The 19,361-nt window shown below is 48.9% G+C and overlaps 8 protein-coding genes across 8 annotated transcripts; 7 read left to right on the top strand and 1 right to left on the bottom strand.

Moving 5' to 3' along the window:
• Positions 1-1,441: 1,441 nt before the first annotated feature.
• On the top strand, positions 1,442-2,628 carry MGYG_02846 (hypothetical protein; the record flags this gene model as incomplete). The annotated part of the gene is made up of 4 exons (XM_003175269.1): positions 1,442-1,584; positions 1,671-2,089; positions 2,148-2,269; positions 2,329-2,628. The coding sequence occupies 4 exons, from the start codon at positions 1,442-1,444 to the stop codon at positions 2,626-2,628; spliced, it is 984 nt and encodes a 327-aa protein (XP_003175317.1).
• Positions 2,629-4,489: 1,861 nt separating this feature from the next.
• MGYG_02845 (chitosanase) lies at positions 4,490-5,478 on the top strand (the record flags this gene model as incomplete). The annotated part of the gene is made up of 4 exons (XM_003175268.1): positions 4,490-4,612; positions 4,687-4,744; positions 4,826-5,139; positions 5,218-5,478. 4 exons carry the CDS (start codon positions 4,490-4,492, stop codon positions 5,476-5,478), a joined length of 756 nt encoding a protein of 251 aa, XP_003175316.1.
• A 706-nt stretch (positions 5,479-6,184) lies between these two features.
• Positions 6,185-7,463, bottom strand: MGYG_02844 (endochitinase; the record flags this gene model as incomplete). The annotated part of the gene is made up of 3 exons (XM_003175267.1): positions 6,185-6,906; positions 7,000-7,234; positions 7,365-7,463. The coding sequence occupies 3 exons, from the start codon at positions 7,461-7,463 to the stop codon at positions 6,185-6,187; spliced, it is 1,056 nt and encodes a 351-aa protein (XP_003175315.1).
• Positions 7,464-9,075: 1,612 nt separating this feature from the next.
• Positions 9,076-9,831, top strand: MGYG_02843 (mRNA 3'-end-processing protein yth1; the record flags this gene model as incomplete). Its single annotated transcript, XM_003175266.1, has 1 exon — positions 9,076-9,831. One exon carries the CDS (start codon positions 9,076-9,078, stop codon positions 9,829-9,831), a length of 756 nt encoding a protein of 251 aa, XP_003175314.1.
• A 562-nt stretch (positions 9,832-10,393) lies between these two features.
• Positions 10,394-11,501, top strand: MGYG_02842 (hypothetical protein; the record flags this gene model as incomplete). Its single annotated transcript, XM_003175265.1, has 5 exons — positions 10,394-10,463; positions 10,561-10,962; positions 11,019-11,048; positions 11,111-11,134; positions 11,215-11,501. 5 exons carry the CDS (start codon positions 10,394-10,396, stop codon positions 11,499-11,501), a joined length of 813 nt encoding a protein of 270 aa, XP_003175313.1.
• Positions 11,502-12,133: 632 nt separating this feature from the next.
• On the top strand, positions 12,134-14,372 carry MGYG_02841 (secretory defect recessive suppressor; the record flags this gene model as incomplete). The annotated part of the gene is made up of 3 exons (XM_003175264.1): positions 12,134-12,338; positions 12,406-14,135; positions 14,196-14,372. 3 exons carry the CDS (start codon positions 12,134-12,136, stop codon positions 14,370-14,372), a joined length of 2,112 nt encoding a protein of 703 aa, XP_003175312.1.
• Positions 14,373-14,859: 487 nt separating this feature from the next.
• MGYG_02840 (folylpolyglutamate synthase) lies at positions 14,860-16,566 on the top strand (the record flags this gene model as incomplete). The annotated part of the gene is made up of 3 exons (XM_003175263.1): positions 14,860-14,877; positions 14,957-15,088; positions 15,163-16,566. The coding sequence occupies 3 exons, from the start codon at positions 14,860-14,862 to the stop codon at positions 16,564-16,566; spliced, it is 1,554 nt and encodes a 517-aa protein (XP_003175311.1).
• Positions 16,567-17,281: 715 nt separating this feature from the next.
• On the top strand, positions 17,282-18,956 carry MGYG_02839 (glycylpeptide N-tetradecanoyltransferase; the record flags this gene model as incomplete). Its single annotated transcript, XM_003175262.1, has 3 exons — positions 17,282-17,853; positions 17,916-18,696; positions 18,759-18,956. The coding sequence occupies 3 exons, from the start codon at positions 17,282-17,284 to the stop codon at positions 18,954-18,956; spliced, it is 1,551 nt and encodes a 516-aa protein (XP_003175310.1).
• Positions 18,957-19,361: the final 405 nt, after the last annotated feature.

Below are 19,361 nucleotides of genomic sequence, written 5' to 3'. Positions count from 1 at the left end.
GAGGGAAGAGAGAAGAGACAGCTACGGGAGAAAGGACTCCTACCTGCTTACCTAAACAAGCTTCGACCCAAGCTTTTCTCTCTCTCTCTTTTTCCTCACATGCTTTTTTTTTTCCCTTTTTTTTTTCCTTTTTCTCCCCAAAACACTTTTTAAACACTAAAACGCTAAGGAAGCTAAGAACACTCGCAGATGAAGCCAGAAAGTAAGCAGAAACACAGCAACACGCAAGACATGCGACTTGCTCGTCGGCATCACGAGCTTCTTCTCCCCTTTCATGCTGCATCGGTCGACTCCAGCGCTCTCGAACACGCTCCCAAGCCCGCAGCGAGACAAACTCAACCCCGGACTCATCGTGCATCTCGCATCTCCATCTCCATCTCCATCTCCGGCTCTCTCCACGGGGTAAAACAACCACCAACCAGCAGCCGCCATCACCAACCGCCGTCACCAACCACCGCACCCATGGATCTTCGTCCCTCTCGCTCTCTCTCTCCTCCTCGACCCCGTTAGAGACGCTGCTCCGTCTGGCTCGTAGTAGTTCGTAGTAGTCCCTGTCGCCTACTCTGCTTTACAGTTAGTGGCCCCGGAAGAAGAAGAAAACATGTACTGTCGCCTCCACCGTGCTTGTCGCTGCTCGCCTGCGCTGCCCTTTCTCCTACCCACCACCGACGGTTCTCCTTCTCTTCTGCTTCCATGTATCCCCAGTTATAATCCCTGCGCATGCCTTTCGTTCGTTTTTTCTCTTGCCTTTTCTTTTCTTTTCTTTGCTTTTGGTCTTTGCTTTTGGGTGCTGGTTCGTTCGTTCGTCTGTCTCATGGGTTGACGATGGTTGATGCTTTTCCTTCCCTTGCTTGCTTTAAGTATAATAACCCGCCCGACCTGCCCCCGTCCCTTCATCTCCCACCGTCGCAGGCTCTCCCGTCTCACCTTCGCTGCTCCCCTCGTTATAATAGTATCTATCCTTCTTCTTCTTCTTCTTCTGCTTCGTCTGCGAGTGCTGCTGGCACAGGACTTCCAGGTAGGATCGGCTTCCTCTTCCCTCTTCGTTCCTTGCTCCGTCTCTGTTGCATGGACGACATGCAGTCCGGCGTCATCGTGCGACGTTCTGCGGCCGCTCTCTTGCTCTTGGTTTTCCGCGCTAACCAGGGGGGGTGCTCTCATTCTAGATATTACATAGTATATATATACATCCTTATATACGCACATATATATTGGAGCCGACATTATACATATACCGTCGCCGGCATCTCGTCTCGTCTCGTCTCGTACATACAGGAAAACAAGACCCCCCCAAGTACACCAGCGCTCTACTCGGTGCCGGGGGCTTGCTTTGCATATATAGAGAGCTAGCCGGCCGGCCTCTCTCTCTCTGCTCTCTCTTCCTCGCTTTCTTCTTCCTCTTCTCTCCCCCATATACGGAGTGCCGCGGAAGTTACCCACCATGACGGGCAAACACAACATCGAGACCATCGACAGCGTCCCCAGAGCGTCGCTCGGGTCTCGCATCGGCGCCTTCTGCCGTCGCTTCTGGTGGCTGCTGCTCATCATCCTCGCCGTCGTCGTCCTTGTCATCGTCCTCCCAATGTAGGTTCAATCTATATTTATATATATATATACATTCATGCGAACACATGTTCATGTTCCAATGCTCAATGCTGACGGTGTCATAGTGTATTCGTCGCATACCCCAAGCTGGCGCAGGAAGATGTCACCGACTCGACCCTCACCATCGCAGACATGCAGACCACCAACCCAAGACCAGATGCGCTGCACGTCAAGGTCACCCAGGTCATCGGCTCCAAGTCCAAGTACCACCCTACTCTCGACCCCTTCGACGCCAAAGTCTACCTCGAAGGCCAGCAGGACGCCTTCATGACCCTCAACACACCCGAGGTCAAGGCCGACGACGGCGTCAAGGCCATCATCGACCAGGAAGTCCCCATCGAGAACTCGGATGCCTTCGCTGAGTTCTCCAAGGCCATCATGCTCTCCGAGGAGCTCAAGCTCAAGGTCATCGGCAAGACTAAGCTCAAGCTCGGAAGTCTGCCCAAGACCGACGTCGACTACGACAAGGTCGTCACTCTCAAGGGTGCGCTATTCTTCCCCTTCTTTCTATACTGTGGTATGAACATAGCTAACTTTACTAGGAATGAACCATCTCAAGGGCTTCAACATCACCGACATCAAGATCGGAAATGTCCCTGGCACCAACTTCAACATGAAGGGCAACGCCTTTATTCCCAACCCTTCCGTCCTTACTCTTGCCATGGTGAGCCCCGCTATTCACCTATAATTACCTATTTCTGTATATATACTAACATCTGGCAGGGCAACCTTACCCTTAACCTCGCCGTCGACGGCCACCCAATTGGCACCTCAAACCTCTACGACGTCGTCATCAAGCCAGGCGACAACAACATCCCCATGTTCGCCAACGCAGACCTTCCCTACGTCCTCCGACAGACCGGCCAGCAAGGAAAGTACCGCAACGGCATCGTCCCCGTCTCCATCGTCGGCAACTCCAGCGTCGCCCACGGCAAGGACCTCCCATACTACACCAAGGCCCTCGCCGCAAACACCCTTATGGTCGACCTCAACGTCCCCGCTATCCTCGGTGGAGGAAGATAATTAATATCGGCGCAATACCCTTCTGCTTCTTTTTTTTTTTTTTTTTTTAAATCTTTCCATACTTCCCTTCTCGCATCACCTTACTGATCTAATGTATCTATGGAAGGCTATATCATCATATATACCGGACGGGCACCAGGTTTGTTTTTTGCATTCTATTTTCTGTACAGACTTCATCTTTATTCATACATACATACATATCACGATAAAAACGAATGATACCTCCCTAAAACATTAACCATTAACCATTAACCATTAACCATCAACCATCAATAATCAACCATTTACCATTGACCACCAACCATTTCAGCATACCTACCCTAACGTGGTACTACCGTGTCCACCAACCGGGTTTCCTTACTTTTCAATTAAACATGATAACAAGCTTTTCCGCTTAAATCATAGCTCGCCATCAAAACTAACTAACTGACTATTGCTTGCATGCGTCTCGCCCATCGCCCATCGCCCAGCGCCGTACCTGCCCATCAAAGCCGATCTTCCACGATCACAAAAAGGAAAACCAGCACATCACTTCATTCTTCATTCAGCCCTTTTCTACTCCCTCTGCCCTAAAACGCTAACCGCCCCTCAATAGGCGAGCTTCTTCCACTAGTTAGCTTTCGATCGCATCCCATCACCAGCTAGTTTTTAAGTAGGCCAGCTCACTAACGTTTGTCCAGCGCAAACTAACCAACCAGGCTAGCATTTTAAACCAACCGGCTTAGGTTACGCAGTACCAAACTCAACCGGTCATGCGCCCAATTGTACCAAAGTTCAATTGACACCTCTACCTTGCATCATCCCACATACCACATACCACATACCTTACCTATCGCTTTTTCGCCCAATATTTGGGGGGAGCATCGAGTCAGACGTGTAAATCAGTGTGTTATTGGCTCAGGCGGAATTTGTTGAGCTTCCCGCCCCTGGTTGGCTGATGGAGACAGGACAGGCATGGAACTGGGTTGGGTCCTGGTTTCGTCTTTTTTTAAATCATGCGAAACGGGGGCCGGAACAGGGGAGAAAAAAGGGGTTAACGATAGGATAGGAAAGTTGTTGAGGCCAGGAAGAATAGGAGAAAAGGGAAGTTCCCGCCGGCGTGGAGCCGCGCGGTCGGAGTAAGAGCGGAGTTTGGGCCAAGACTAAGGTAGTTAGAGTTTGGTATTAGTAATGCGGATATTATGTAAGTTTTAACTTTGACGGAAATAGAAGGAGATTAAGCTTGAGCTTTTCCGCTTGACTTTGACCTCAGGTGGAAGTCGATACTACCTATACTATCTATACTGTAGGACGCCAGGTTGGTAGATGTAGCTATGCTATAACTATATCATTGTGGACTGGCGTATATGCAGGTACGGATGTCTGTCTGCATACTGACACCGACAGATGGTGTTATTTCAGCGCATGTCTTATGGACCTGCATATACCCTCCCTAGGCAACATGCTGGAATACAGCATGCTTCACGATAGATACCCAACTGAACCGATAATGCTGTACATATATATCCTCAGCCAATGTTTGAGAAACATGTCTATCATCCGTCGGCACCTTGATCTGCTCGCTCGAAACCGCCTCTGTCAAACTCCAGCCTCGTCCGTGGCCGCGTATACAACATACACGGCATGGCTGCCCACGTCCCCCATCAGCTGCCTCTCCATCATGGCCAGCGTCGTGCAGGCGCTGGTCATGGCCGTCTTATATCGGCCTTATACTGTGCTAGGCGTGGGGGATGGAGGATGAAGATGTAAAATGGGATATGGGGGTTCTTTACTCTGCTGCTTTAAATCAGCCTGCTCAGTCCGGTCTATGGACGGGAAATGAGCATTCATACTCTCAATAGATATAAAAGTCACAATGACAATGGCAAAGGTTTTCAAGTTAGCGCTCTGCGTGGCCGTTTTGACTTTTGCTGTACTATCTTCTGCCGCCGGCCGTCCCGTACCAGCAAACCTGAAGAAGTTGTACAACCATGCCAAGGCAGGCGTAACTTATACATTCACAATATATCAATCAGACAGACACCATGCATGGCCCCATACTAACGGCTGCTTGCATAGACTCACCGCTGCCGTTCCCCTCTTAGCAGCACCAGATTCACCGACGGACACAAACGCGGTATACCCACCCCAACCTATAACGATATACCCTTTTCCCAAGAAGTTTGTCCGAATTGCTAACTGCTTGTTATACAATCAGGCGGCTTCATTTACTGCGGCGATCACGAAGGCATACTTTACCTCACTGGCTCCTCGGACCGCATGGCCCTAGCAGACATGGACGTTGACTGCGACGGCATCAACAGGTCCAAGGGCGCTTGTGCCAACGATCCATCAGGACAGGACCAAACAGCCTTCAAACACGAGGTGTCTAGCTACGGCATCGATGATCTAGATTCAAATAAACACGGATACGTCGTGCTAGGTAACCAGGGCTCTGCACCAAGTTACCTCCCCTCTGCCTCGGGCGTAGAGTCACTCAGCGTCGTGGCTGTGGTGTGCAATGATATACTGGTACGAACTGAAGGCTGAAGCTGCCTTACCCCTATCACCACCCGTTGAACATGGATATGTTGATCTAACAAACAGCAGTTTTACGGTGTATGGGGTGATACCAACGGCGGCACGGATGTAGGGGAAGCGTCGATGTCTCTTGCCCATGCATGTTTCCCCGACGAGCATTTATCTGGAGATAACGGCCATGAGACGCATGATGTTCTCTATGTCGCGTTCATGGGGAAGCAGGCTAAGCCTGGGGCTAAGGGGGCGAATTGGAGGGCATCGAGCTTCAATGCTTTTGAGACCTCGTTGGCTCATATCGGTGATACGCTTGTGTCGAAGATTAGGGTGTAGAGGGTATTGATTGTTGTCGATATTACTTTATTGTGTGATTGTGGTTGGACATATTGTTGCATAGTAGTGTATATATATATATCTATATATATGGCTGGGAGCGGGATTCAACAACACCCTCCGTGTTGGGATTGGGCCCAGAGTGACGTGTATAGGTATGATATGGTATGTTCATATTTATTTCATCACATGCCCTAGCACTTTAATAGTTTTCTATGCATAGGATGCTTGTTCATGCAGCCCCTCTGCATAAACAACAATAAAGCCGGACGTATGAATATAATTACTCCTCTTGACTTGTTGAAGGCAAGCAAGGTAGAGCTCAAGATATATCGTAGATACACTGTTCATGCCCCAGGGAGTGCTGAATTTCTAAATACTCTAAACGAAATCGTGTCTGTGTAAAGCTTATCATGGTATGATCAACCCTAGAATTTGCCGTCTATGACGTATGGTCTGGGCTGCAGGTCAACGGTCGATAATAAAATATCGATACCACATCTCCTCAATAGACATAAATTGATAATAGCCACGGTTAATAATATGGTATATGCATTTTTATTCAAAGCGGACGAAATAGAAGATACAAACAAGCTAAGCACCATCCGATGCACGAATAAAAATGATACCAATGCCCTAACTCCGATGTGCTGTTCAGTCAAACAAATGGATGAAAAATGATACCTACCAATATAAATCAGTGCCCCTACAAGTCATGCATAGTATTATACCCTGTGGCGATAAGGCTTCTGGCCGCAGTAGTCGAGTCTGCAGCAATATGCCAATAAAAGAGCCCCGCCAGACCCGTCTGCTTAACAAACTGTGCCTTCAACTTGACGCTCTGTGGTGAATCGTACGAGATGAATCCGGCATTCTGTTCATTGTCGACGCAAAAAGCTGCATTCCCGACCTCGGTGTCGTGCTGCTCTATTGAACCCGACAGGGGGAGATCACAATAGTCGAATACAACCTCCTTCTCGTTACCTCCAACCTCATCTGCCGGTTTGTCTGATCCGTCGGCCCCGAGACACGAGAACTGTCCAACGCTGTTTGTTCCGGGGAAGCCACGGCCGTATACCGGTATACCCATTAATATCTTATGCGGCGGCACGCCTTGGGCGAGTAAGTATGAGACGGCAGAGCTGCATGAGAGATGAGCGGCGTCATTATGTGGTTGTTCGGGAGGGAAGAGCTGAGACTGGTGACCGCACTGCGGTACCCATGGGCCAGAAAAGTCGTATGTCATCACATTTATTACATCAAGATAACACTGCGCGAGATGTAGATTTATATGTTGCAGTGCCCACTGACCGGCTGGCAGGGCGGATGATAGGATATATTGCGGTGAGGGTAGCTGTTCTCGAAGAGCAGCAAGGAGAGATATGTAATTTGCGCCCTGATCGGGGTCGGAAGGATGCTCCCAGTCAACTAGATATGTGTTCATCGAATAATCAGCATTGCGGTTTTTATAGGTCCGCATCCGAGCAACACGAATGCAGGTACAGGTGGATCATTCCGTACCATCTAGCCCATCGAGGCTGAACTTGTCTACCAGGTTCTTTGCTGTCTCCACAAAGTTTGCTGTCAACGCTGGATCCGCTGCGACAGCTGCAAAGTTCTCGCTGCCGGCTCCTCCTCCACCGATTGAGAGGATGACTTTGAGCTGTGGATATTGTCGTTTCGACTGGGTAAATGCTCTTATACAACCCTTTGCGCCGTCCACTGGCATCTGTTCGTCTGCCCACTCATCACTCAACTGTTCATTTTATCAGTAATTTTCTTTCAATATACCCATCAAATGATGAAAAGGGGGAGGTGAGGGGTGTATACGGACATATACAGTGCCGTCCGGCTTGACCCTATACCAAAAGCACACGACAACAAACGTCATCTCCTGTCAGTCTCAGCCTCTCAATCAAAAATTGCCCGGCGGCAACCAGCATCCGGCATACACGGCAATACTTAGGCACGCTGGGAGCGCCCATAAATATATGGATGGGGGGAGGGGGAGTGTGAAGATCTCACCAAGCAAATGCATAAAAAACATGCGAAACATAACCCAACTTCAGCGAAGACGGGGGATTGCTCTTGTATATCCGCCAATTGGGGTAGTAGACGGCATTTGAATATATCGGAATCTGGCAAAGAGACTGTTCGATACAGCTGATGGATGCGGCGCCCACCTGAGCCGTCTGGTCGTCCATGGCGTCTCCTGAGGGGAACCACGACGACGGTTTGTACCGAAACATCTTAACACATGCACGATAAACGAGAGACGAGAGACACCGAACTGTTTGTTCTTCAACTTCGCCAAAGGGCAAGACACAGAAAAAGGAGAAGCGATGAAGGAGAGAGAAGAAAGAGAGAAAAATATGCAGGGTTAGTGTTGAGGGACGCCCTTTCTGGTAAATGGACACGAGACCAGCAAAAAACCGACAACTAAGGAGTAGAGGAAGAAGAAAAGGGCTCTCCTCGCATGCATGAACGAGCCAGCAGGGGAGGGGAAGCGGGAGCGAACGGATTAAATATAACTCAGCCGTTTAGTTATCTCGTCCAGGCTGAACGCAGGAAGATGCAGAAAAATAAATATGGAACGGTGGTGTGCGCAGTTGTAGAAGAAGAAAGGTTGCATCTGTATAATTATTATTAAAAAGGGGTTACGGCGTCCTGGAGTCTCTCTCCGTGGACATATCTTTGCTTCTTCGTCTTCGTCTTTCTTTTCACGATAGCAATCTGGTCGAGGCAGTGTGGTAAGATGCCCCTACCGGCGCCTCGAGCCAGCGGATGGCCCTGGAGGCGGCGGGAGGTAGATATAGGGAGGTCGGCTGATACATGATGCTATCCTAGAGCAGGGCAGGCAAGGGCAGGGTGCACCTCGTACGGAGTATAAACTTGGGGTAGCCTAAGTATAAACACCAGCACCAGCGACTGCGGACGGACCGTAGGTTGTATTTTCGGGAAAAAGCAAGCATAATTCACCACACTGGCACCTGGTTATGGCGGGCTTCCTTGCGCTCTCGACTCCCTCTGTGCGTCTGGCAGGGTGTTCAGGCTCCCTCTCTCGTATTCACACGAGGCGCGCTGCAGACCAAGCCTAGACACTCAGCGATGACGGATGCCATGCCTCAGCATCGCGCATAGCCTTCGCTTACTTATCCCCCCCCTTGTCCTTCTTTTATCCTCCTGCTCTTCATCTTCTTCGTCTTCTCTTTCTTCCCTTTTACCCCTTTTCTTTTTCGTCGCTTTCTTGCACAGACGAAAGTTTTATATCAAAGACTGCACGTGACCTATGCTTACATAACAAGTGTTTTCTTCTTCCTTTGCTTTTTGCTTCCAACACAAAAAAGCAGCAGCGAAAAAAGAACAAGCACAGCAAGCTCAAGGAGCTCTGCAAGGCACACTGGGGAACGGGATAGACAGAGATACACATCTAGACCAGGCTTCTCGGCACGCGAGACACTCGTTTCATGTTATAATTACACTCCCAAGGTCCCAGCCAGCGAGCAAAAGAAGAGAGCAAGGGGGAAAAGGAGACGCCAGCAAGCAAGCAAGCCAGCCATCGTCACCGTCGCTGTCACCGTCACCAAAGTCGTCGTCATGACCGAAGTCCAGAGAATTGCGGATCGGATAGTCTCTCCCGATACGCCTCGAGACCCCAATTTCACCAAGTTTGCCTTTTCAGACTTCGTTGCCAAATCCTTTAGCTTCGCCCTTGCTTCCGATGTGCCAGTCTGCAAGGCCTACCGTGAAGGCCATTGTCCTCTCGGCCCGCTCTGCGCTGAACGACACCCGACTCCATCTCGCATATCGACCTCTTCTTCTCCCGCTATCGCCCCTTCATCCACCCACGGAAGCCTGGTATGCAAACATTACCTCAAGGGACTGTGCAAGAAAGGGCTGAAATGCGAATACTTGCACGAATATAACCTACGTCGGATGCCGGAATGCCAGTCCTTCTCTCGTAACGGATTCTGCCCCAACGGGGACGACTGTCTGTACCAGCATCTCTCTGGAGACGCAAAGTTGCCGCAGTGCGAACACTATGACCAAGGGTTCTGTCCGCTGGGCCCTATCTGTGCCAAACGACACGTGAGGAGGAAGCTGTGTCGGTTTTATCTTGCCGGGTTCTGCCCTGCTGGAAAGACGTGCACTGAGGGTGCTCACCCACGCTGGTCGGAGAACTTACCCAAACCGACAGTCAGGGTGGAAAAGACGCAGGAGGAGATTGAGATCGAACGAGCAAGGATCAGAGAGGAACAGGAGCGCGAGGAAGAGCGGGAGCGCGAATGGAGGAGAGAGAACCGTGGTCGAGATGGCAGATATCCCCGAGGACGGTATCGGGGGAAGAGATGATCACATACGTGCCATGCCTGCATTTTATTATTATTACTATTATTGTTGTTATCTTCCGGACTCGTCGTTACATCTATATACCCCTTCACGACGGCCGATGTACACTATTATGGCTTCTATGTCTTGTAAGCCCTGGCGTTATGGTGTATCATCGCACTTCATTTCACTGCTGCAGGCTTGGGATGGGAAAATATCGGTTTCAGCATGGATATCAGGACATCTACATGCATCAATTTCAACTTGGCATAGCGCTATCGCAAATCGCAACCATTCAGTTATCTTCCATCTTTTACCTATTGCAGTTATATAAGTTTCACGTCGGCTAAACCTTGTCTACTATATGTCTTGGTGATCCGCTGTGGCTCTGTATTCTAGTCGTCTGGGCAGTCCGAGTATTCAATAGTTAATTAGTCTTGCGGCGGCAAAGACACGCTTCAAAAGGGAAGAAGATCCCCCGCGATTGCCATCGACTCAAATACATTTTCATTCTCCTTGCAAATACAGAGTAATACCCCAGATTCATCTATTTTTCTAAAACGAAATCAAGTGTTTAAAAGTCACCATGCCCGGCCCAATTGATATCACCGAGGAATCCCTCACTGGCCTTGAAGATAAAGTCGTTATCATTTCTGGTATGCGCATCTCCCCGTTAATACCTCCTACGCGGATATTCGACGAAGACGAAGACTGCATGGGCATGTAGCTTAACATACATTGACCTGGATACAGGCGGCTCAGCAGGAATCGGCCTTGCAACGACCAACATCCTCCTAAGCAAAGGGGCTAAAGTGGTCATCGGCGATATCAATGAACCACCAAAGGAAGTCTTGAACCACAGCAACATCACCTACCTCAAGACGGACATTACTTCATGGAAAGACCTATGTGCTTTGTTCAGACTGGCAAAGGACAAGCATGGAAGAATCGATCACGTCTTTTGCAACGCTGGCATCGCAGGGTCTGTAGACTACCTTGACGAAAGCGTCGATGCAAATGGGGACCCCGTCGAGCCTAGTCGTAAGACGTTCGAGGTTGACTTGATGGGCACAGTCAACATGGCCAAGCTGGGCGTCTTCTATATGAAGAAGCAGGAAGGCGGAGGGAGTATAGTGCTGAATTCATCTGCAGCGTGTAAGTGTGGCCTTTGACCGAGGCGGCAAGCTGTTATGCTGATGATATTTGTCCAGGCACTCAAAGGTTCCCTGTCGTTGACTACAGTAAGTAAAATCCATCAAACTTACTTCAAAAAGGTGCATATGGCTGACTGGAAGCGACAAAGTTGCTGCCAAAAATGGAGTACACGGTAAGTTAGCCTCTAAAAAGAAACACCCGTATACGCCACGGCATCGTCATCACAGCGCTGAAAGCTGAAACAATATCTAGGACTGCTTCGAGGACTGGTTTCCATTCTTCACCCCAGATTCCCCATCCGAGTGAACGGTCTGGCTCCCGCATGGACGGACACAGCGATAGTAGAGCATGACCTCGTCAAGGCGACCAACGGCGTTCTCCAGAGTCCCGAGGTGGTAGCTCGTTCTGCGGTTCTCTTGATGGCGGATAAGTCGAGGAACGGCCAGCTGCTCCTTTCCTCCAGGGGAAGATGCATGGAGATTGAAGAGGCGTTTCTGAGCTCCAACATCTCCATCCTCAAGGGGCTTTTCGCTCAGTAAGGATCTTATACCTGTGGGTATCAGGGCGGCGGTTGAAGAGAATAATACAGCAAACAAATGTTAGGCTTTCTGCAGGCCGTCGTCACTTATATAAATTCGACAGCAACAATCCGAATAAACCATGCATTTCAAACCTTTAACTTGGCCTTCGTGGCCCAGGGGTATCCTCGTAGTTCGTAGGCAGTTCTATCATGTCAATACGGAGTACCTAACTAGTAGTTCAACATCAAAAGCAGAAAATCCCCCCTTCCAACGCCCTTATGAGAAACAACTGAGTAGTCATGAGCCTTCTGCTCCATACTCAGTCTTCTCATACTGCGTGTTGATATAAATAACTAAATCATCAGCTCCGTGGCTGAAACAGCCGAGCAAAAGAGTCCACCACGTCATAAACTTGGTGTTTGTTCAGTGTCAACTACTAGCGCCGCTCGTCGCCAACCTCCTGCGTCGGTCCACAAGATAACAACATTCACGAGGAAGCGCTTCTTGGTCATTGACCTGCTGCACCCTAAACACCAGCGGACGGATCAAGACACCATGTTCTGAATACAGAGGATACCTGCTATTATTATCATTCATTCTACACACGCAAGCCTAACAAGCCCTGCCTGCCTATCCTAAACAAAAAAAAGATGTCGCCAAACCTCCCTTTCCGCGACATCAACCTCTATGCCTCGCCGCACTGCTATGCCTTCAGATCGGCCTCTGCTTCCACGGGCCACAGCTTGGTCATAGACCGGCCGACGGGTGACTTGCGACTTGAAAAGGCGTCTACCCATCAAGCAAAGCGAGTCTCTAGCATTGCTGGGATACTGGGCATTGTCAAACTGAAGCTTGGTATGCCCCCCCCTCCCCCTTTTTGATATCCTAGTCTACAGAGGGAAGCTGATGCTAATTATTATAGACAAGTATGTTATTGTCATTACGAAAGAACAGCCGATGGGCCGGCTGAGAGGGCATATGGTATACAAAGTTGTTGCGACTGAATTCCTACCTCTTCGAGAGACGCCGCTCCACGATCCGGACGAAGATGCCTACCTAGCACTCCTAAAGAAACAGCTAGCCACGGGACCGATGTATTACTCCTACTCGCTCGATATCACAAACAGCTTCCAGCGCCAGTCCCAGAGTGATCTTTCCCTACCCCTTTGGAAACGAGCCGACGACCGGTTTTTTTGGAACCGTTTCATACAGACGGACCTGATAGATTTTAGCACGGGGCTATCAGAACACACGGGGATTAGAAGTGGACAGTCGTCAGATGTCGATCCATTTATATTACCCGTCATGTTCGGCATGCTGCGCATAACTACCGCCAAGGTCAAATCTACACCATTTACCTTTGCTCTTATAACTCGCCGCTCGAGATTCAGAGCAGGTACCAGATATTTTTCCCGTGGAATTGATGAACACGGAAATGTCTCGAACTACAACGAAACCGAGCAGATTGCTATTTTGAATGACTCCAACGGCGCAGTCTCTGGGTTTGCAGGAGGGTCGGGTGTAGGAGACAGCAAAGCGGGAGAGAAGAACCACAAAGAACTCCAGGTCCTGTCTTTTGTTCAGACTCGAGGAAGTATCCCTGTCTACTGGGCTGAAGTGAACAACCTGCATTACACTCCAAAGCTTGCTGTGCGTGGTGTCGACGCGGCGGCCTCGGCAGCTCGACAACATTTCTCGGACCAAATCAAGACCTACGGAGAGAACTTCCTCGTCAACCTGGTCAACCAGAAGGGTCGTGAAGAACAGATGAAAAAGGCCTATGAGCAGATGGTAAGGTTACTTTTGTCTTCACCAACAGAATCCAAGGAATCCGACCTGCTCTCTCCTGAAAAGGTGCACACGCTAGAGTCTTCTAGTAAAGAGCAACTGATGGACCGTCTTCATTACATATACTTCGACTTTCATAATGAAACCAAGGGGCTACAGTGGCACAGAGCAGAGCTTCTCCTGAACCAACTTAACGAGGGTCTGCAGCGTGGCCAGTACTTCAGTGGCACTGAATCCTTAGGCAACCCATCAGGTACTTTGGAGGCTAGAAGAATGCAGTCCTCTGTCGTCCGAACCAACTGCATGGACTGCCTAGACCGTACGAACGTTGTTCAAAGCATGCTTGGCCGGTATACCCTGACCCGCCAATTTATCGATTGTGGCATCCTCCAGCCAGGGCAGAAGACTGACGATGATTTGACCTTCCGAGACCTCTTCCGAAATATATGGGCCGATAATGCGGATGTAGTCTCAAAGTCATACTCTGGAACCGGTGCATTAAAGACTGACTTCACTCGTACCGGTGAACGAACAAAGGCCGGTGCTCTTCAGGATGGCAACAATTCCATCACCCGTTATATCTTGAATAATTTTATGGATGGTCCGAGACAAGATGCGTTCGATCTCTTCCACGGCACCTACCTTCCCTCCAGCACCGCATCATATGTATTTGCTGACCGAAGACCCCTCGTCATCCAATCCATACCGTACATCCTAGGTGCAGCAATCTTCATGATCCTAGTAGCCACATTTACCCGCCAGCTGCCAGACTCTACCGCCTGGCCGTTGAGAGTCTTCCTTATCTTTTGGATAGTAGTTGCCACCTGGTGTCTTAATTTTATTCATTCTCACGGCATGCTATATGTAAGTTTGCCTTTCAAATCTCGAGACATCTATCCATTTTTGCTAATCTGCTGTATATAGGTCAACTGGCCAAAACTCAACACTCCAGCAGCAGGAGCGGAAGGATATGCAGAAGCCCTTCGTCGGGCGAGCAAGGATAAGCTCATCGGTGACTTTGTACCGACCATGGGACGCCAGCGAGGAGTGAGTAATGCACGTCTCGGCTTTATGGAAGAAGGCAAAAAGAGGATAGAGTAGATGGGCATCATAATCATAGACTGGGTTTCTCTTCTCTCTTTCTTTTGTACTGAGCGTGTGCATAAGTGCAGCTCCTTTTGCATTTGACCTTTTCTCTTCCCACCTAAGGGCCATTCGTGTCGATAGTAACAAAAATTTTTAATACAAGTTATAATATTGCCTTACTCTTCTCCAGTATTTCTACAACACCGATAAGTGGGCTGCCTCAAGACTAAATATCCTGTCAATTAGTTCGGATAGTTAACCATGCATGTCTGGCTGTTCCTGCAGGAAAGCGATAAGCCCCGATAAGAGAGAAAAAAAGTTCTATTCGGTCCGAAACGTCGAAAGGAGGGATGAAGAGCGACAACGACAAAGGAAGAACAAGAACGAACACCACCGGCTCTTCACACCACCCTCAATGCTAATCAGAAACCATTGGTCTCATATAGTCTTTAAATTCCATACTCCTCGCTATCTATCGCGGTCCTGCCGCCAGATTTCTACAATGGATCGGACATATGGGGTATGTACCGGTGTCAACACTACCTAACCCCCACTCACTCATCACGGCTCCTTCAACTGACAGTATTCTCTCTCTATAGGCCGCCATTGCGGCGTTGAATTCGCTTCAAACCAATTTCTCTATTATTAATGCTATGCGCCAGTCTGGTCGTATTCTTAACGAGCAATCGATACCGGAAACAATAGAGTGGTGCAAGAAAATAGGACACAAAGTGAGTGTATTGTCCCCTCGAAAAGCTCCAGAGCATTGTACTAACTGTTAATTCATATTCATTGTTACTGGTAGCCATCCGATTTTGATCGATTGAATTTAATCCATATCGCCGGTACCAAGGGCAAAGGGTCGACATGTGCATTTATATCCTCGATACTATCACAATACCTGAACCCCAAAAAGGATGCGGACAAGCCAGCTTTACAGTCAACGCCGAAGTTTGAAAAGATTGGTCTTTATACCTCTCCTCATCTTCGGTTCGTACGGGAACGGATACAGATTAATAACACTCCTTTAACGGAGGCGCAGTTTACTCAATACTTCTTTGAAGTCTGGGACCTGCTCGAAGAAGATGCGCGTACCAGAGGGCAGGATCCGAAAGGGCCGAATATGAAGCCGAACTACTTCCGATACCTTACCATTATGGCATTCCACACGTATCTGAGGGAGAACGTAGACGCAGCGATTATCGAGTGTGGTATTGGCGGGGAGTATGACACAACGAATATTCTTGTGAATCCCGTGGTCGAAGGCATTACTAGCCTGGGGATTGATCATGTGGCCATGTTGGGCTCGACCATCGAAGAAATAGCGTGGCATAAGGCAGGGATCATGAAGCCGGGAACCGTGGCCTATACTGCACCACAGCCTGAAGCTGCAATGGACGTCCTTCGAAAACGGGCGGATGAGCGAAAGACCCAACTGCATGTTGCACAGGGCCACCCGGACCTCACCCCCGGAAAGATCTCATTGGGCCTCTCAGGCGAGTTTCAAAACAAAAATGCAGAGCTCGCTGTAGCTGTCTGTAGCTCGTTTTTGAGAAAACTCGACTTCCCTGATGTGCCATCGTACGTCAACAAGGACCCTCTACCCGAAAAGTTCAAGGCTGGTCTCGAGGGAGTAAAGCTTGGTGGCCGATGCGAAATTAGAAAGGAAGAGGATTTGGTCTGGCACATCGATGGGGGACATACGGCCGACAGCATCGAAGTTGCTGGGAAATGGTTCTCTAGCCTGCCATATACACAGACACGGCCCACGGAAACCAAAAGGAAACCTTGCATCTTGATTTTTAACCAGCAGACCCGAGACAGTACCGCACTGGCTAATACCCTTCACAAGGCACTGACTGCTGGGAACTGCGTCTTCACTCACGCTATCTTTTGCACGAATGTGACTTTCAAAGAGGCAGGATACCGACCGGACCTCGTGAGTATCAATACAGACGCCTCTGATGTCGAGAAGCTCAGTGTCCAGAATAATCTAGCGAATGTATGGCGTAGCTTGTCACCAGACACTGAAGTTGAAGTCAAGGCCACAATAGAAGAGGCCGTGGAATCTGCGCGCAGTATAGCTGCTGCAGACAACAGGGAGAACTCTTCCACGGACGACGTTGCCGTCAGCGTATTGGCAACTGGCAGCTTACACCTTATCGGCGGCCTCCTTGAAGTTTTAGAGACAACTGCCCGAGTTAAGTGAACGTGGAGCAGTGCTCCACCCAGCTAGATTTCCTTTCGGATGCTTACCTTCGACACCTAATTGCATTCTCGCCCGGTGTTCTCATTCAACTTGAAACATGATTCAATAACGGGGTCTTTTTTTGCTTTTCTGCATAGAGCCTTGCGCCGCTGATATCAGGGCCTGGAAGTGCTTCTATTTAACTAGCAAGCGCCACATTTCCTGTCACTCGATCACTCACATACGCACGACCATATCACTCTATCAATATTGATCTAGACGTACTCCGTAGTCTCTGCCCCAAAACCTGTCCTCTCCACCCTGCATATTCCCTGCCTGCTCGAGTACTAGATGCGACCAGTGGTGGACAATCCCATAGACATCTATACGTTAATTTCAGTGGAGCTGGAGTAGCTACTAACGTCTAACGACTACTATAATAGCCGCTATTTATGCCCATGGATCGGAGAATGCTGAAGTGTAGTTAACCAAATCATCTCGAGAATGTCACATACAAGAATATGCCCTATGACGAAATTGTGGTAGACGAAGAAAACGAGAAACTCCAGGGGTCACAACCACATGATGAACACTGGGAACCTTCCAGCTAGTTAACGAGTTAACTAATAAACAAATCTTTAAATAAAGCCGAACCCGCACACCTTCTGCCCCTCATCTCCACCACCATCTTCTTCACCTTAGGAAGCAAGCTAACAATTAAGTCGCTGACCGCAGCATGGCAGACAAGCAAGACACAGAGCCGGCTTCTGGCCAGCAGAACGACGTCCCCGACAATGGTACAAGCAAGAATGGCTCAACCACTACTAGCAGCGGCGGTGACAAGGGCAAGGGAAAGGCACCGTCGAAATCTACCCCGACGATAGAGCTCAGCACGAAGGCTGCGCAGGCGCTGATGGAATCCAATCCCGCGTTGAAGGGTGAGTTCGCTGGCATGGATAGCGAGAAGGCCGCAGAGTTAATGCGGAAGATGGACATCAGGGACTTGCTGGCAGGGCTTGCGGTCAACCCAAAAAACAAGAAGGATATGGCTTCATACAAGTTCTGGCAGACTCAGCCAGTCATAAGATTCGACGACAAAGGTGATATAGTGGACGGGCCGATTAAAGAGGTTGATATTGAGACTGTCCCAAAGACACCTGGCCCGTTGATTGAGGGGTTTGAGTGGGTTACGCTGGATCTGAACGACGACAAAGAGACACAGGAGCTATATGAGCTACTGAGCGACCATTACGTGGAAGATGAGAGTGAGATGTTCCGGTTTAACTACTCGAAGGACTTTTTGAACTGGTTGGTACTCTACACTAGTGTGCGTCATGCTGCTCAACGAAGCCTAGCTAACTCTGCAAAAGGGCACTTAAGGCGCCTGGATGGACAAGCGATTGGCACGTTGGAGTTCGAGCCTCAAAGTCCAGAAAACTAGTGGCGGCGATTTGTGGCATCCCTATCGAAATCTGTGTGCGCGGAAAAGTAATACGATCCGTCGGTATCGATTTCCTATGTGTCCACAAAAAGCTACGATCTAAGCGTTTGGCGCCGGTTTTGATCAAGGAAATAACTCGAAGGTGCTACCTAAGAGGGGTGTTTCAAGCTGTCTATACAGTCGGTATCGTTCTGCCCACGCCAATCAGCTCATGCCGCTACTACCACCGAGCTTTGGATTGGCTGAAGCTATATGAAGTCGGCTTTTCTGGTCTACCAACGGGTTCTACAAAAGCACGACAGGTTGCACGAAATCAATTACCTTCGGCGACGGCCACACCGGGGTTACGGCCAATGGAAGTCAAGGATGTCAGCGCAGTGTGTAGCCTTTTAAACCGCTACATGGAACGATTTGACCTCTCGCAGACTTTCAGTGAGGATGAGACCAAACATCTATTCATCAACCAAGAAAACTCATCCGAGACTGTCGTATATTCATTCGTCGTCGAAGATAAGGATACCCATCAAGTCACAGACTTTGTTTCATTTTATTCTCTGGAATCCTCTGTGATCCAGAACGAGAGACATAGCAATGTTAGAGCGGCTTACTTGTACTACTACTCTACGGAGACAGCTTTCGCCGAAAATGAAAAAGGGCTAAAAGAGCGATTGCAGTTACTCATTAATGACGCTTTGATCATCGCTAAGAGGGTAAGAGTCCCCTATTCACCTAAGTTCACTCTATATCCCCATTCGCTGACCAATATATTTAGGAGAAATTTGATGTATTCAATGCCCTGACGTTACATGATAACCCTCTGTTCCTTGAGAAGCTCAAGTTTGGTGCTGGAGACGGTCAGCTTCACTACTATCTATTCAATTATAGAACAGCCCCTATCGCTGGTGGAGTCGATAGCAACAATGAGCCTGACGAGCGCAAGAGACACGGTGTGGGTGTTGTTCTTGTTTGATAGCCATCTACTAGTTGCCAATGATACTTCTACACCTTCAATCGCTATCTCCTGGGCTATATAACTCATAGACACACCTGTATTTATTGGTTTTAAAAAGGTTTGTTGGAATATGACGATTTATCTAGTGGTAGCGCAGCAAAGATGTTTCTATTTTTATCTCCCCATTTTAGGAAATATCCACGTGAGGAAGAGCCGCGGGTCTAGAACACAGCAGCGCTAGCCTAAAATAGACTAGCATGACGTGTCATGCGACTTCCACGTGACTCGCCGTTTCCAAGCCAACTTCGTCAGCAAAAACATCCAAGGCAACAACTTGGAGGCGAAAGGTTGGCATTCGATCACCGATCATGACAAATTCCCGAGAAATTGACTAGAAATGGCATTTGTGTGGAATTGTTAAAA

Source organism: Nannizzia gypsea, genomic scaffold, assembly GCF_000150975.2.
Source record: "Nannizzia gypsea CBS 118893 supercont1.2 genomic scaffold, whole genome shotgun sequence".
Lineage (NCBI taxonomy): Eukaryota > Fungi > Ascomycota > Eurotiomycetes > Onygenales > Arthrodermataceae > Nannizzia > Nannizzia gypsea.
This window is presented reverse-complemented; position numbering and strand designations above follow the sequence as displayed.